Source organism: Sceloporus occidentalis, unplaced genomic scaffold (genome assembly GCF_023333645.1).
Source record: "Sceloporus occidentalis isolate IW3139 unplaced genomic scaffold, rSceOcc1.0.p SCAF_1, whole genome shotgun sequence".
NCBI classification, from domain to species: domain Eukaryota; kingdom Metazoa; phylum Chordata; class Lepidosauria; order Squamata; family Phrynosomatidae; genus Sceloporus; species Sceloporus occidentalis.
Window position 1 is genome coordinate 236,218,633 of NW_028316981.1, and position 15,373 is coordinate 236,234,005.

A 15,373-nucleotide genomic window follows, 5' to 3' on the forward strand; every position below is an offset into this window, starting at 1 on the left:
CACATACCTCCACGACCTACCTCCCCTGCTTCAGGTCCCTGTATTTTTGCAGTGGACTCAAATAAGGTGGAGCTAGATTGGTGGGCTTGGGCCAGTCTGCTCAGCTTTGAACTTCCAAATGGAGTCTTTGCACAGGCACAAAACCCTAATGTATTAGGGTACAGATGATCATTCAAAGAACCATAGTTACAGGTAAGCAACCTGTTAATTCCTTAGCCAATGTTGGGGTCATTTTTACTTTCCTAGCTACAAAAAGTGAAGTGATCAAATCCTGATATAGCAGGTTACTGTTAGGGCCTATATACTGTATAAATTGAGAATACCTATTGTATATGTAGGGTTACCTAATGTCTAATAATGTTGCTTCTTTTTAGCCTTATCTCCCTCATTAAAGTTACAACTGTTGAGATTTGTACATAAATCTGTCTTCAGTTCTCAGCAGCCTCTCCAGCACATCCTGGAACTTTGATACTGCCATCTGTGGTAACTTCCTAAAGAGGTTAGGTGTCAACAGTTAACGTTTTCTAAAGTAAGCCAACACCAACTGAAGAAATTTCCAGTTCCACATTCCCTTTTATTGTTCTTCTGCTATTTCACATTATCTGTTTAGGAAGAAATATCTTGTACCAAACAGAAAACAGCAATGTAGGTTGACCCTGAAAGAAGCCCTGTGAAAGTATATAATGTTTTTCGGAATGTTTTTAAAAACAGGCTTTTCTTCTGAAGTAGAGATGAACTGTGAGGCTCAGTTATGATTCACAGGAAGCAGCCCTGGTATGGTGTTATAGCAAATCTGGAAGAAGAAGAAGAAGAAGCCGCCCTTGATCTGCTCCAAAACCCATTTGCTTGTCTTTTTCGTTGTCCATGGTATCCTCAGCACTCTTCTCCAACAACCCATCTCTAATGAGTTTATTTTATTTTAATCGGCTTTCTTCACTGTCCAGCTCTCATATACATACATGGTGATGGGGAATATGATGGCTTGGACAATTGTTGTATACCTTTGTATATCTTTGCACTTTAGGATCTTGTCTAGTTCTTTCATAGCTGCCTTTCCCATTCCTAGCTTTCTTGTTTCTAGACTGCAGTTTCTGTACTGATCAGTGTATGATCCAAGGTACCGGAAATATTCATTTTGATTTCATCATTATCTATGTTGAAGTTGTATAGATCCTCCATGGTCATTATTTTTGTTTTCTTTATACTCAAAGGCCCGGTACAGACATTCCCTGAAGGACGCCCTTGTCACATGCGAGGGGCGCCCCACCCACACTCCCCTCACATGTGACAAGGGTGTCCTCGCTGCGTGGCAGCGAATAGACAGCGTGCATAGCAATGACGTCACTGCCGCATGGCCTCCAGATGGAGCCGCGCAGCAGCAATGTGCTCGCGCAGCCGCCAGCTGTTTGCGGTGGCACAAAAAGGAGCCGCTTTTTAGCGGTTCTTTTTTTGTGTAGCCGCGCTGTGCAATTTGATTACTGTGGCACAGCTATGCAGCAAAAAGAGGCGGCTCCCGGCCGCCCCTTCCTGGCATTCTGTACAGCGCCAAAAGTAATTCTGCCTTTGCACTCTCTTCCGTGACCTTCCTTAGTAAGTTTTTCAAGTCTATGATGATGACATATTGCTGCTAGTAGTATGGTGTTATCTCCATATCTTAGGCTAGTAATATTCCTTTCCTCACTTCTCCTCCTTCTGACTCTTAAGTCTGCTCTCTGTATGACAATTTCTTCGTACAAGTTGAACAAGTAGGGTGGTAGAATTCATTCTTGCCTGACCCCTTGGCCAATTGAGAACCATTCTGTTTCTCTATATTCTGTTCTAATGGTAGTCTCTTGTCCTAAATACAGATTTCTCATCAGGATTATTAGGTGTAGTGGCACTCCCATGTCTTTAAAAGTATTCCATAGCTTTTCAGGATCTATGCAGTCAGTTAAAAAATTGACAAGCTTTGAAATTTGTATTTGCTTACCATTGTATGTGTATGTTATTTTTATAGTCTTTTTTTTTTTGTCCTGCAGAAAGTTCTCTTTGCTCTTTGTGCTATGAATGCTTTGACCACTACTGTGTGTTTAGTGGCTGCAGCTCTGCGTTACCTGCAGATATTTACAACAAGAAGATCCTGCACAGTAAGTGAGTTCAAGGCACAATTTAATTTTTAAAAAAACAGAGCTGCTTTAAGTGTAGAAGGATTTTTCTAATTAAAAACATTAAAGCAAGCATTTTTTTTCTTGTTAGGAGGAATCCCAGGTTTGTGCACAGGAAGTTGAAGAACAAACTCATATTTCTGATCCAGAAGATTTTGTGCCACCTGTTCCACCACCTTCTTATTTTGCTACATTCTATTCTTGCACTCCTAGGATGAATCGCAGGTAAACTGCCAAGACTGAAATTGCTCTGAATGTTATGGGTCACCATGTGATAACTGATTTAACAGCACCTTTACCTATTACAGTAGCCATTTTTCTTAGAAGTTAGAATTTTGTTGTGACTGTCATCCCAATCTCCCAAGTGATATGTACTGTAATTTTAGACTGACTGCAGGCTATAATTTTGTGGTTTTCATCTCAGAGCCTTGTGACATTTGAGTCTGGGTAAGAGATACCTAGTAATTTCTTGGAAATTTGATGTTACAACATTTTTATGGCACATGTGCAGCATACAAACCTTTTGAAACAGTTGAGAGCCAAATAGGTGGACTTTAAATCATATTTTTCGTTTATACTTCAGAAGTTCTTAAGTACAGTGCATGTACTTTTCAGCATTAAAACATACTAATTTACACCTAAAATAGGTGGGTAAAATGCAGACCTCCAGATGTCAACATGGCCACTAGTAAGGAATGCAGTCCAATATCCAGAGGACCACACTCTGCCCCATTCTTGATCTTACAGAACATTAAATAGCATACTATAAAATCTTACAGATTTCATAATACCGGTGTGGGGTTTTTAAAAAAATTTTTTTTCCAGATTGGGAAAGTGAGGCATGTTTTGAAGTTTGTTTTTCTCCTTACTTCGTTAAACTACTTAGGGTTATTTGTGTGTATAAAGTAACAAATATATACTTTTCTTTTTACACCTGAGCATTTATTCTGTTTTATCTTTCTGCATACATTCCTGTTACATCAGAGGACAAGGTGATTCATTCATGGAGCTTTATTTGTTGCCTAGAAAGGATAGTGGTAATTACTGGTCTGAAATATGTTTTTTGCTAGTTAGAAAATAAGGACATTGGTAAACCCATTGAATCATTTGGACTTAAATAAGTGTTGACTTAACAAGTTCCTATTCGTTCAGTGGTTCTCTCTGAATTAAAACTAACACTTGGATTTACCTTGATGGTGAGCAACATCACATGTTCATAAAGGGGTGACATGATTCACTTGGATGCCCTGCCTTAAGGTGAAACATCTACAAAGACAGGATTTCTGGTTGCATGGGTCTGAAGGAGTATAAACCTCTCAGCGTGTAGGCCTTAACAGGTTGACAGTGAGTATACATCCTTACTACTGAACTCTTAAGTATTTTACCTTTTCCCATATAGTCTGTTTTCTTACAATACACCTAAAAGAAAGAATGAGGTAAACCCTTTCTCCTGGAGAAATGTTGAACTGTAAAAGATGTTAAGGGAATGTCAGTAAAAGTAGTCTACATTCACAAATGAAGAGATCAAACTCTTTCCCTTTCTTCTGTTCCAGGCCTCAGACCTGTAGTATACTGAAATAGGTTCTCCCCTCCCTACTAGCTCTTCATTTATAATTTTACAGATTGTAGTATGTTATGTTTGCATATTCAGGCCTCTAATCCTGAATTTCTTACTAATTCTAAAGACAAAGATCAGTTTTTCCAGTAAATAATATACATCATAGTCTTTATTTATTTATTTATTTATTTTGCCTGTTAAAGGAATTCCTAAATTAAAGATTAAGAGATTCAGAAAGAGAAGAATAAATGTTATGGGTGGAATTTGTCCATCCCACCCTCAGAGTAAGGCAAAAGCAAACCCCCTTCTGAACAAGGGTGATAGCATCACCTTAGGATCTCCATAAGTCAGAAACAAATTGAAGGTGCATAACAACAACAACAACAATGGTACTTTGTAATAGCTCTGATGCAATTTTGTCAAGTTTTTTTATTGGTTTGTTTTGACTTCACTATATTAAATCTGATTTCAAAGTCTGTTTATAATATTTATGTATTTACACACCCTTTTCCCCTTAGGCATAAAAATGTAGTAGATAAAATAACTGGAACACATTTTTTGTTAAACTAGCAATGAGGAAGTCTGTACAAAAGGAAGGTGGGGGAAAGGAAAAGGTTTCCTTTGTCATTGACATAGAAATAACAGATGAATGTTTTGAGGTCATCATGGATTTGACAGAGGAAGAGATAATAGTACAAAATACATTTTGTTCTCATTTTTTACTTTTTACTTTTTTGTTACTTGACAGTTCTCCTAAGTGACTTAGAAATGAATCGGTCCTAGGCCTCTTCACAATTGGTTTTTCTAAACAGTATCACTTTGTTGGAAAAGGACATAGGAATATAAGCATAGAGAGAGCCCAGTTAAATCAGACCAAAAGCAGTCTGGTATCCTATTTTCCACAGTAGAAGACCTAGCAACTTGGTTTACTGAGTGTGTATGTGCCTTCAAGTCATCTGTTGATTTACATCCTTCTAATTTCTTGTCTTGGGAAGTCAAATAAACTTTCTGCGAAATGGATTATGTTCAGACATTTGGTTCTTACTAGATACCAAAGTAAGCAAGCCATATGCAGACATGTTATCTTGTACATGCTGAGCATTTCCCTGCTACCTGCAATCTTATTGTCTTCCTAGTAATGAAAGCACTAATTAAGTAATTGCTGATTAAGATAACAATTTTATCTGTTAAGGGTTACCCAAGAGTTTCCAAGTGAAGAATAGTGAAGAAAGAAACAAAGTAAACATTTATTAGGGTTTAGAGTGAAGTTATAATTTTGTAAAGAAGTAGGAACCCAGGTTTTGTCCGAGGAGAAATCTGTTTATTCTATTTTTAATAACTGTTAATTGTTTCCATGGCTAAATTCAGTATTATTCCTGTACTAGTGTTAAATCCCAGTATTAAATTCATCCTGAATTTATATGTTACACAAAAGCTTCAAAGTGAAGAATAGCAAAGAAAGAAAACAACTGGACTTAATTTTGCTACTTCCCATTCATTTCAGTTATTCTAGTCTAATATTGAATGCAGCTCCGTATTTAGTAGATGTCCTAAATGCTATCTTAGGAAACAGCATTATTACATTTTCTTACTTAGGCTGAATGCTTACCCACCAGGAGCTGTGTACAGCTGGTGATGCTTTGATGTGGGAAAAACATGTGAAATATAATTAACATTCTGTGCATGAAGAGAATGATACTTTGCATGTGATCTTCAGAATTGGTGATTTATTGAAGAAAGTGAGCAGTCATTTGGGCTTGATATAAAATTAATAAAACTTTGATTGTGGAATAGAATGAGCTGTGTTGGCAGGTTAGGCAGGCTGAGAAGAAGACCAAAGAAACAAGAAGTCTAAAGATGGGTCAGAAAATAGGTCAGGCAGTATAGTGCGAGAAAAATAAATTTGAGAAAGAGTGAAAGCCTGAAGAAAGTGAGGGAATTGAATCATAGAATCATAGAATGATAAAGTTGGAAGAGACCACAAGGGCCATCCAGTCCAACCTCCTGCCATGCAGGAAATCACAATAAAATCAAATACGGAGAAGCCAGATCCAACAGGCTCCTCTAGTGAATGAAATCTGATGGGAGACTTTCCACCAAGATGCAAAGATGGGAATGGAGCTGGTCTACCACCTGTGCTAAGAGATCATCAAGACTTGCCTGAACTTCTTAAATTCATAAAGGGCCTGTAGACTCATAAAAGGCTAAGGGCAAGATTGTTGGCATGAAGGCAGTGGGATAGGAAAACTGTATAAGAGATGCTCTTTAGGAGCCAGAATGATTCTTTGAAGCAGAATAAAAATAGTAGGGACAAATTAGGATTCTTAAGAAAAAAATGGCTGGTGGAGGCAATGGTGGATCCATGCAACTTCCAGTGTCCTTTTCTCTGGCCCATATGAAGCCAGCCATGCAGGAACCATCTTACTTTAGAATCTGCCTTATTTGGTTTGGAAAGGTCTTGCCTTTTAGCAGCAGCATCCCTCATGGCTGTTTTATTTATCTGCAGCACCAGTGACTAAACATGCATGTTCTTCCAGATACTGACTGATATACACAGACACTTTCAGTTTAACCTTTCCAGAAGCTATCAGAACCATCCTTCCAGTCAGTTTATGCACACATACAAGTCTGGCATCTCTTGCTCCCTCATCTATTTCAAGAAAGCCTGTTTGACTCAGCTCATAGACTCCATAGATCTGAGAATAGTCCACACTTTCTTCTTGGTTTACTTGGCTGACTTTCAGGACCATGTGCTAGGCTGTTGTTGGTCGGATTCCATCCTCCCCATTAATTTGCATGTGATTGTTCAACATCTGATTGTAAGACTTGTCAAGTGTTTGAAGCCCAGGGCAGAAACATTTGGCGCTGGCCATCTTTCACTTTTCAACTTTTAAAGATGCAAAAAAGGGACATATTTATAAAGGGACCAAGGAATAACAAAGGACTGTAAGTAATAAATAAACAAGTGCAGTTGCCATTTTCCCCTTCACCTTGTCCTCTGGACACCACCACAGGCACTGTAGGCAAAAGTGCTTTGGAAGCCAACTGAGAAGATGTAAAAACCACAAAGTTTTTGAACTGTCCATTATGAAGGAAGAAAACCAAGGAGAATGATGTGGTAGGCTAGGTTCCAGCTGGGCTCCCCATAAGGTTGTTGAGAGACTGGGATGGTGGGCAGCAGCACTTGGCTTTGCTGTGGACCTGCTAATGTTGTTGATTTACAGTTAACATTGACCCTGACCCTTTGGTCATGCAGACAGAGATTAATGTGAGTGAAAGTGAAACAACATTCAGAGGATTGTGATTTCCCTATCTGTTTAGCTCACCATTTCTGCCTTCTGCAAAGCACAGGCATTTTTACTTCTAACTAGCAAGATAAGGGGGAGTTGGCTGGGCTTGAGTTCCACTTCCTTAGTGTTTTTTTGGACTGAAAACTAGAAACTGATATCAATAGTGGAGCCATACCCTCCAGGATGTTATAATACTCTATAATATACAACCTAATCCAGCTCTTACATTCGATCAGCTTCATCTGTGTCTACATCTTTCTTTTTTTCATCTCCACCTAAGACAGTTTTATGAAATGCCTTAAGACAGTTTGACCACAGGGCTTTACTGTCTGAAGCAGAAGCCGCAGTAGATACTGTCTTACAAAGGGAAAATGGAAATTGCTTGAGCTAATGGAAAATAAATTTATTGTTCCAGTGTGAAAGACTAATCAGTTGTTGGTCACTTCTGCCTCTTCACTTATTCTGGCTGACATACCATGCATGAATCATTGCTACATGAATTGGTTTCATCAAAACAGAATAGAAAGCAAGGAATGTAGAACAAAAGCAAACCAGTGTTTGCTTGAAGCCTGAACAAGAATGGCCTCAAATTGCTGTACTACAACTCAGTAAAATCTTAACATTATATTGAGACATCTTTGAGTCAGACAGTTTTTTTTTAAATTATCCATCTGCATCATCTACCCACCAGCACTGGGCTTTCAATCTTTCAGATGAGGTGTAAACACATGTTAGAAACAGAATAAAAAAAGCAAAAATAGGCATGTCTTCCTCACCTCAGTAAACTAGCAATGGAAGTAGCAAATTGACTTGAGTCTGATTTTCCCAGGCATTGGATTAGAGTGCTGTCCTTTAATATGGTTTGTATTGTTCTGAAGGTCATTTCAAAAGGTGGACTTGTGAGCATCCTAGTGGAGCTTAATCAGACATAGATAAAATCACACAAACCTGGATAGGCAATTGTATGTTTACTTGGATGTACTTGGATGTAAGGCTGGTTATAATATAAATTGGAGAATTCCAGAAACATAGACCCAGAAAGAGGCAGAGGGGCTCAACCCTCCCCTAAGATTGTGGGTGCATCTACACTGAAGAAATAATACAATTTGACACCACTTTCAGTGATGCAACTCCATCCTATGGAATCCTGGAATCTTTCACCTTCTCTGTCAAAGAGTCTGGTGCTCCACAAAACTACAAATCCCAGGATTCTGTAGGATGGATCCATGATGGTTAATGGTTATCATACTGTATTATTTCTACAGATGCACTCAGCGATAGAGGGTCTGAGCGTGAACACACACATTAAGATTAGGCAAATTGGACAACCTGTGTTTGTATTCTTAGGAGTAAGCTACATTGAAGACATGGGAAGGATTTCTAAGTAGACATCATGCTTGTAATAGTCTCAATATTTAAGAATGATTAAATGATAACATAGAAGAAGTAATTTATCCTGTTCCTAACTGTGCCCTTGACCTGCTTCCCTGCATTTCATGCTAGGTAGATACCCATGCTTCTCCATTTTCTTTTTAAGAGTATTGTGTGTGTTAACATATATCTTCTAACTTATTGTCACTTATTTGATTTGTAATGTAGTGTAGTGTAGTGGAGATAGGACTGTGATAGGGGATCTTATAGGCAACTTTGCTTTCACTTCGTAGGGTCATATTTCCCCCTTTGCTTGAAATATTAATTCTATATTTTTGCTTATCAAATTTTGTAATCTTTATTGTTTTGTCATTGTTTTTATGATAGTACATTTGTCCCCTTCTTCAGTTGATTGTTGTAATTGTAATGCAATGCATTCTGTTTTTTAATTGTTTAATAAAAATTACTAATTAATAATAACCTGCCCGTTAATGTTCAGTGCATGCGCATACACTCCTTAATAGCAATTTTGGGTGCCCTATCTGGAAAGCTGTTTATATGGGTTACCAAGGGTTGGGTAGAAATAAACAGATGTTTTCTGGGGGAGAAAATCTTACCTGAGGAACAGTTGTGGCTGGCCAGAGTGCAGAATGAAAGAGCACACCAGTTAAAACTAGTTGCTTTGTAAGTACTGTTAGTGCATAAAAGGGCAGATACTTTAAAAAAAATAATAGACCACCAGTTTGTTATGACTGTTTGGTTGAGTTGTTCAGGAGGTCAGTCAGTTAGTGATCTTTTTATATAAAACTAAAAAGATTTAGTGAATTTTATTTAAATTATCAAGATTATATGATGTTACTAGACCTTTGTATAACGATAGCTATTATTGCTGTTATTATGTGCCTTCAAGTCCACTCCATAAATTAAGATGTTATAGAGCCTGTCTGAAGGCTTTCTTGACAAGGTTTATTCAGAGGAGTGCCTTTGCATTTAAGGCTGAGAGTGTAAGAATGGCCCAGGATTACCCAGTGGGTTTCTCTAATCTCCCAGGGTCCTAGTCCAAGACTCAAACCACTATAGCACGCTGGTTCAGAATTATTATGCATGACTGTATATATGCTTGGCAAGATGCTGACACATGTATGTTGTCACATGTATATAGACTATTCACCCAGAAACCAAGATTGTAAAATAGTCTTAAGAAAGAAGCTAGGAAAAAAACCTGGAAACTTTTCATAAGACCAGACTACTAGAGGTTTCCCACCCCCACCCCATGTTCTGCTTGCTTCAACTACAGGTATGCAGCAGAAGTTGTCAGTTTTCAGTGAACTAATTTGGCATGACAGAGAGAAAACATGTCCTTGTGGTTATCAACGATGTCACAAATGCTAAACACTAATAGGTTCCCATGGCAATCCTGTAACTATGTGGTAGGTGACAGATGGGAGAGTTGTTTGCTGAGGGGGGGGGGAATCACTTTTCCAGTAACAATCAGGGGGTTTGGCTCCATATTTTAGACTTTGGAGTTAATAATTTGGGGCTGCGACACAGTTTTGTATTATATTACTTTGTCTGTGCAGCATACATTTCACTTTCCCTCCTCCATTCTGTACTATTCTATGCTTCACAAGTGATTCTGCTGTGTTCACAAGTCCAGTGAAATGTGAAATACATATTGCACCATCATGATGGTAGAATTTTTTAATTATTATTATTATTTTTGGCCATGATGGTAATACCATTTTTTTTTGGGGGGGGGGACCATCTTTTTGTTTTCATAATAAAATGTAATTATAAATATTAAAATTTGCATCTGTAATCATGTACTCACCCTAATTATAAAATGTTTTTGAAAATAAGAAGAAAATAAGGCACACTATCTACTCCAGTGAATGAATGTACAGCTTTATGGATAGTTACTTCAGGGGATCAGGCTGAATGGTCTGACTTTGATCCCAAGATTTAGCCCTTTGTGGCACCACTAGCAAGAAACAGAAACACAGTTACAATGCTAGGAAGATGTGAAGTTGTTTCAGAAAATTGCTTATGGTGTTAGCCCCTTTTGTGAACAAGCCCTAAGGCCTAGAATAAACAAGTTGAAAGTAACTTTGGTAATGATAATTCAATTGGATCCATTGTTTCTTCCCTGCTCTACAGCAAGTATGGAAGACCTCAGAGTCCTGGGCCAGATGCAAGTCACAAGTGTTTTCCTTGTGGCCCATAAGCTTCTGCTGATATCACTTGCGCAGGGTTGAGATAAAATATTGTATAAAGGCTATCTAAAGTCTGAGAAGCTGCTGCAATGCAAGAAAGGTGAAAGTGAATGCACAGATGTTCTTCCACTTAGATAAATTTCACTTTTATAGGTGTATGAATTAGAACTGTTACTGAATCTGTTTAGCACAGAACATCTACTAGCTTATTTTCCTTCTACTTATAGCTCGTTTAGATCAGGTATTGACTTAAATCCAATTGCAAGTCTCAACTAGAACAGACTCATTGAATCAATGGGATTTATACAAGTATTGACTTAACCATTCAACAGTTGATTCATTGAGTATTCTAGCAGGGCCTAGCAACGGAACTAAAGCCAGTTTATTTACTCAATTTTACCAGCCTTCTTCTTAGATTTGCAGATCAATTCCATACAAGTACTTCAGAGTTCATTCTGTGTTCACAATAGACTCCAGTCCATCCACAGGGTTGTATGAATACTGTATAAAGCAGCTTCTGGGTAGCTATGGTGGCACCTTGAGCATGATACTTTAACAGTACCTATACTTGGTCCATATTTGGACCAACTACCTATACTTAGCAGTCCATACTTATCAGATATTCCAGTTAAACTGCTGCAATCCACATTGACAGAGTCAACTCTAGTGCTAACCAACATATGTCAACAGATATGGAAAACAAAATGCAGGCCAACAGATTGGAAACAGTCAGTATACATTTCTATTACAAAAAGAGATACAAAAGACTGCAGCAACTATAGGACCATAGCACTGATCTCTCATGGAAGCAAATGCTCAAAATTCTGCAACATAGACTCCAACCATACATGGAGAGAGAAAGCCCAGAGGTCCAAGGAGGGTTCAGGAAAGGTAGAGGCACTAGGGACCACATTGCAAATATACGATGGCTAATAGAGTGCACCAGGGAATTCCAAAAGAAAATCAGCATGTGCTTTATAGACTATAGCAAAGCTTTTGACTGCATAGATCATGAAAGGCTATGGAACGCCCTCAAAGACATGGGAATGCTAACACATCTAATAGTTTTGATGAGGAATCTGTACTCAGGACAAGAGTCTACTGTCAGAACAGAACACAGAGAAACAGAATGGTTCCCAATTGGCAAAGGGGTCAGACAAGGCTGCATCCTTTCATCCTATCTGTTCAACTTGTATGCAGAAAATATTATAAGAAAAGCAGGCTTGGACAAAGAAGAGGGAGGAGTGAAAATAGGAGGAAAGAATATCAACAATCTAAGATACGCAGATTACACCATAATTCTAGCAGAAAACCTCACATACTTGGAACACCTACTAAGGAAGATCAGAGAAGAAAGTGCAAAGGCAGGCTTAATGTTGAACATAAAGAAAACAAAAATAATGACCACTGAGGACCTTCACAAATTCAACCTAGACAATGAAGAAATAGAAATAGTAAAAGAATTCTCATACCTGGGATCAAACATTGATAGAAGTGGGGACTGCAGTCAGGAAGTCAGAAGAAGATTAAGAATGGGTAGGGTGGCTATGAAAGAACTAGAAAAGATTTTAAAATGCAAAGATATACAACTGAGCACAAAAATTAGAATCATGCAAGCCATCGTATTCCCTTTTACCATGTATGGATGTGAGATCTGCACATTTAAGAGAGATGATAGGAAGAAAATCAATTCATTTGAGATATGGTGCTGGAGAAGAGTGCTGAGGATCCCATGGACAGCCAAAAGGACAAACAAATGGGTCCTAGAGCAGATCAAGCCAGAAACCTCCCTGGAAGCCAAAGTGACCAAACTGAGGCTGTCGTACTTCAGACACATCATGAGAAGGGAGGATTCATTGGAAAAGACAGTAATGCTGAGAAAGGTGGAGGGAAGTAGGAAGAGAGGAAGGCCACATTCCAGATGGATGGACTCTATTAAGGAGATCACGAATAGGAGTTTACAGGACCTAAGCAGGGCAGTGGAGGACGGGAGATCTTGGAGATGTTTCATCCATAGGGGTGCTGTGGGTTGAGATCGACCTGAGGGCAGTTAACAACAACAAATACTTGGTCCCATCAGTATATTTTTGGAATATAACTCCAATGCTCTTTACCACTTGCTAGGATGGCTGGGGCTCATGGGAATGACAGTCCAATGATATCAGGAGGTCACCAGGTTGTTCCCCCTTACTGTAAGCTATAGTGAACAATGATGATACCACTGTCAAGTGCTGGCTCCTTAAGGTCTGCCTTACTGCATACAAATAAGGCTGTTCCTTGGTCCAGCCTCTTTTGTGCTAACATAAAAGAAGGATGGTTGAGGGGAGGTGGAGTGTGCTGGGCAGGAGTAGCCAGAAGACCTTTGTGGTCTAAAGACTACAATAGGATCTTCATGTCTGGATGTTTCTTTGTTGGTGTGGTGTATCTAGGAAAGGTGAACACATATTTGTGGACTGTAGGACCAGAAAACAATCCATACTTGCCAGATAACTTCTTTTAAGCCTTCTTCTTCAGTGTGGCCTAATCAGATTTGCTAAATTTAATGCAAAATGTATAACCTATGCAGTTTAAAATTTGCAGCTGAAACATTTGCAGGTGGGTTTTTAATTGCAAAATTCCTTTTCACAACATCTCCTTCTTAATCTCCAAAACATAATCACTATGTCCTCCCTGGTTACCATGTTAAGATGTATTAGTCGCTGTCTTAATTGATAAGATGCCTCTTTTCTAATTCCTTGTTAAATCTGGACATGTGGGTAATGGTTTAAGCTGAAAAACTGTTCACCAAAGCCTCCTGGTAAATGCTCACTCTGAGGGTCATTTTTCATAGTGTTTACGTTGTTCAGGGATAAACAGGGAAGAGAATGTTAAATATAGTAGGAAATGTTAAATGCAAGGATAATTACACGCAATCAAAACTGACATTTATGAAACACAGTAGGCACATAAAAATGGAGTCTTAGCATGGTTTGCATTTTATGAAAGAAAAGCTAGAATTTATTCATGGGTAACCAGCCTCAGCCTGTCAGAAATAGCTTTCATTAATATTTCATAATTAACATACTGCACTGCACTTGGTTCTGACATTACTTGATCTAGAATTAGATGTGTGGCAGCAGAGATGACTCTTTAGGTACCAGCAGGCTAAATACAAAAGTCTTACCCTGTTGGGGCTTTACTAGATGTATATTATGCTTGTTCTTTAAAATTAAAAACATTTTTGGCTTCTAATTTGTGTCTCTCTGTGTGTATCTCTTTCCATCCATCCATCCATCCATCCATGCATCAATCGCCTGTGTTAAGATTATTTAGGCTTGTGTCTAACTTCGAGCACAGTTACTTAGTTGAGATTAGGTGTGAAATATTTGTGTCATCCATATTTTAAACAAGTTCAGAATTAAGATACTTAGGTGCACTTGTTTCTTCACAAACAGTAATTCCTACTTGGGTTTTTAAGAAAAGTATTTGTGAAGATTTCTGATGAGCAATTGGCTCCTTTTCTTTCTTTCTTTTTTTACCCATATAAAATCAAATCATTTGCTTTAGTCACTGAGTTCTCTGGGAACACCTTCCATAGGGATTTTTCTTTCTCCTAGGATGCTGGATTCTGATGTCATTCCATTACCACATATTTATGGAGCCAGAATTAAAGGAGTTGAAGTTTTCTGCCCACTAGATCCACCACCTCCTTATGAAGCAGTGGTGGGTCAGATGAGTCATGAACAGGTACTCTTCTTTGTATTCCATCAGTTTAATGTTCTTTCACAGTCAGCTAGTGTAATAATTATTATTATTAAATTTTCACTTTTCTGCTAATAAGTAAGCCCAGAAACTTTTAGGGGGTATATCAGTGAACATTCCAGTGAATAGGTATGAAAGGTGCTTACCTCATATGGATTATTTGCATCTCATTTAGATACTTTTTTCTTTATTTTTCTTGAAAAGAATTAAATGTGTGACATTTGAAGATGATGTCATAATTTGTTATCTTTTTTTAAAACAAACTTGCTTGTTATCTGAATGTTCTAAACATGTACGGCCCCATTCATACTGGTCTAAAAGACCTGGAAGGAACTGGGCTGATCCGGATGCCCCTCCCCCGAATCGCTCCGTTAGCAAGTGCCCACTACAAATTTGAAATCGAATGCATTTTGACCTTGCAAATTAGAAATCGAATGCATTCTGTGTCTGCTGGCGAGGTGGCTGCTGCCAATCAAGCTATCGTCATGGTGACGTTTGCAGGGCATCGGGGAAAGTGTCCTCCCTTTTTAAAGAGCCAGGCACAGGGGTTTCAGCGGCTGAAGCAGGGAGAGAGATGCCTCTCTCTCTCTCTCTCTCTCTCTTTTTTTATAAACCTGTGGGCTTTGGGGTCAGATCTGCCCCTGTCCCAGGCAAAGGATGGGATTGCCATGCATTTTTTTTATGCTTTTAAAAGCAACATTAGCTTTCCCTTTGCTTCCCTTGCTGTATCTGCTCAAGAAGACAAACCATGCGCATATTTGCTCCAAAAAAATTGTTAAAAATGTAACATTGATTGTTTGCAACATTTGTAGCTTCCCCCTCTGCAGAAGGCAAGGAGATCCAAGGATATAAAGTGCAAGCCCAGCTCCATCTGCCTCTGGAATACAAACATAATGTATTCAATGCGCATATTTGCTCAAAAAAAATTGTTTGAATTTGAAAAGGGGGGGGGTTTGCCTGACATGAGCTCCGTTCGTGACCTGAATTTTTTCCTCCTGCAAGGGAAGGAATGCCCAGTGACAGAGGGCTTTGGGCAGGGGATGCAGGGAAAAGAGG

At 38.6% G+C, this 15,373-nt stretch overlaps 1 protein-coding gene across 4 annotated transcripts in view; it reads left to right on the plus strand.

Moving 5' to 3' along the window:
- Nucleotides 1-15,373, plus strand: part of ENTREP1 (endosomal transmembrane epsin interactor 1) — a 59,128-nt gene that overhangs the window by 25,882 nt on the left and 17,873 nt on the right. For all 4 annotated transcript variants that reach the window (XR_016277328.1, XR_016277326.1, XR_016277327.1 and 1 more), the window contains 3 exons: nt 2,019-2,126; nt 2,236-2,369; nt 14,173-14,302. Coding sequence is in view for 1 of the 4 variants with exons in the window: in XM_089490420.1 (XP_089346546.1) it covers nt 2,019-2,126; nt 2,236-2,369; nt 14,173-14,302 (372 nt within the window). In the remaining 3 variants the exon portion in view is untranslated. The remainder of the gene's footprint in view (nt 1-2,018; nt 2,127-2,235; nt 2,370-14,172; nt 14,303-15,373) is intronic.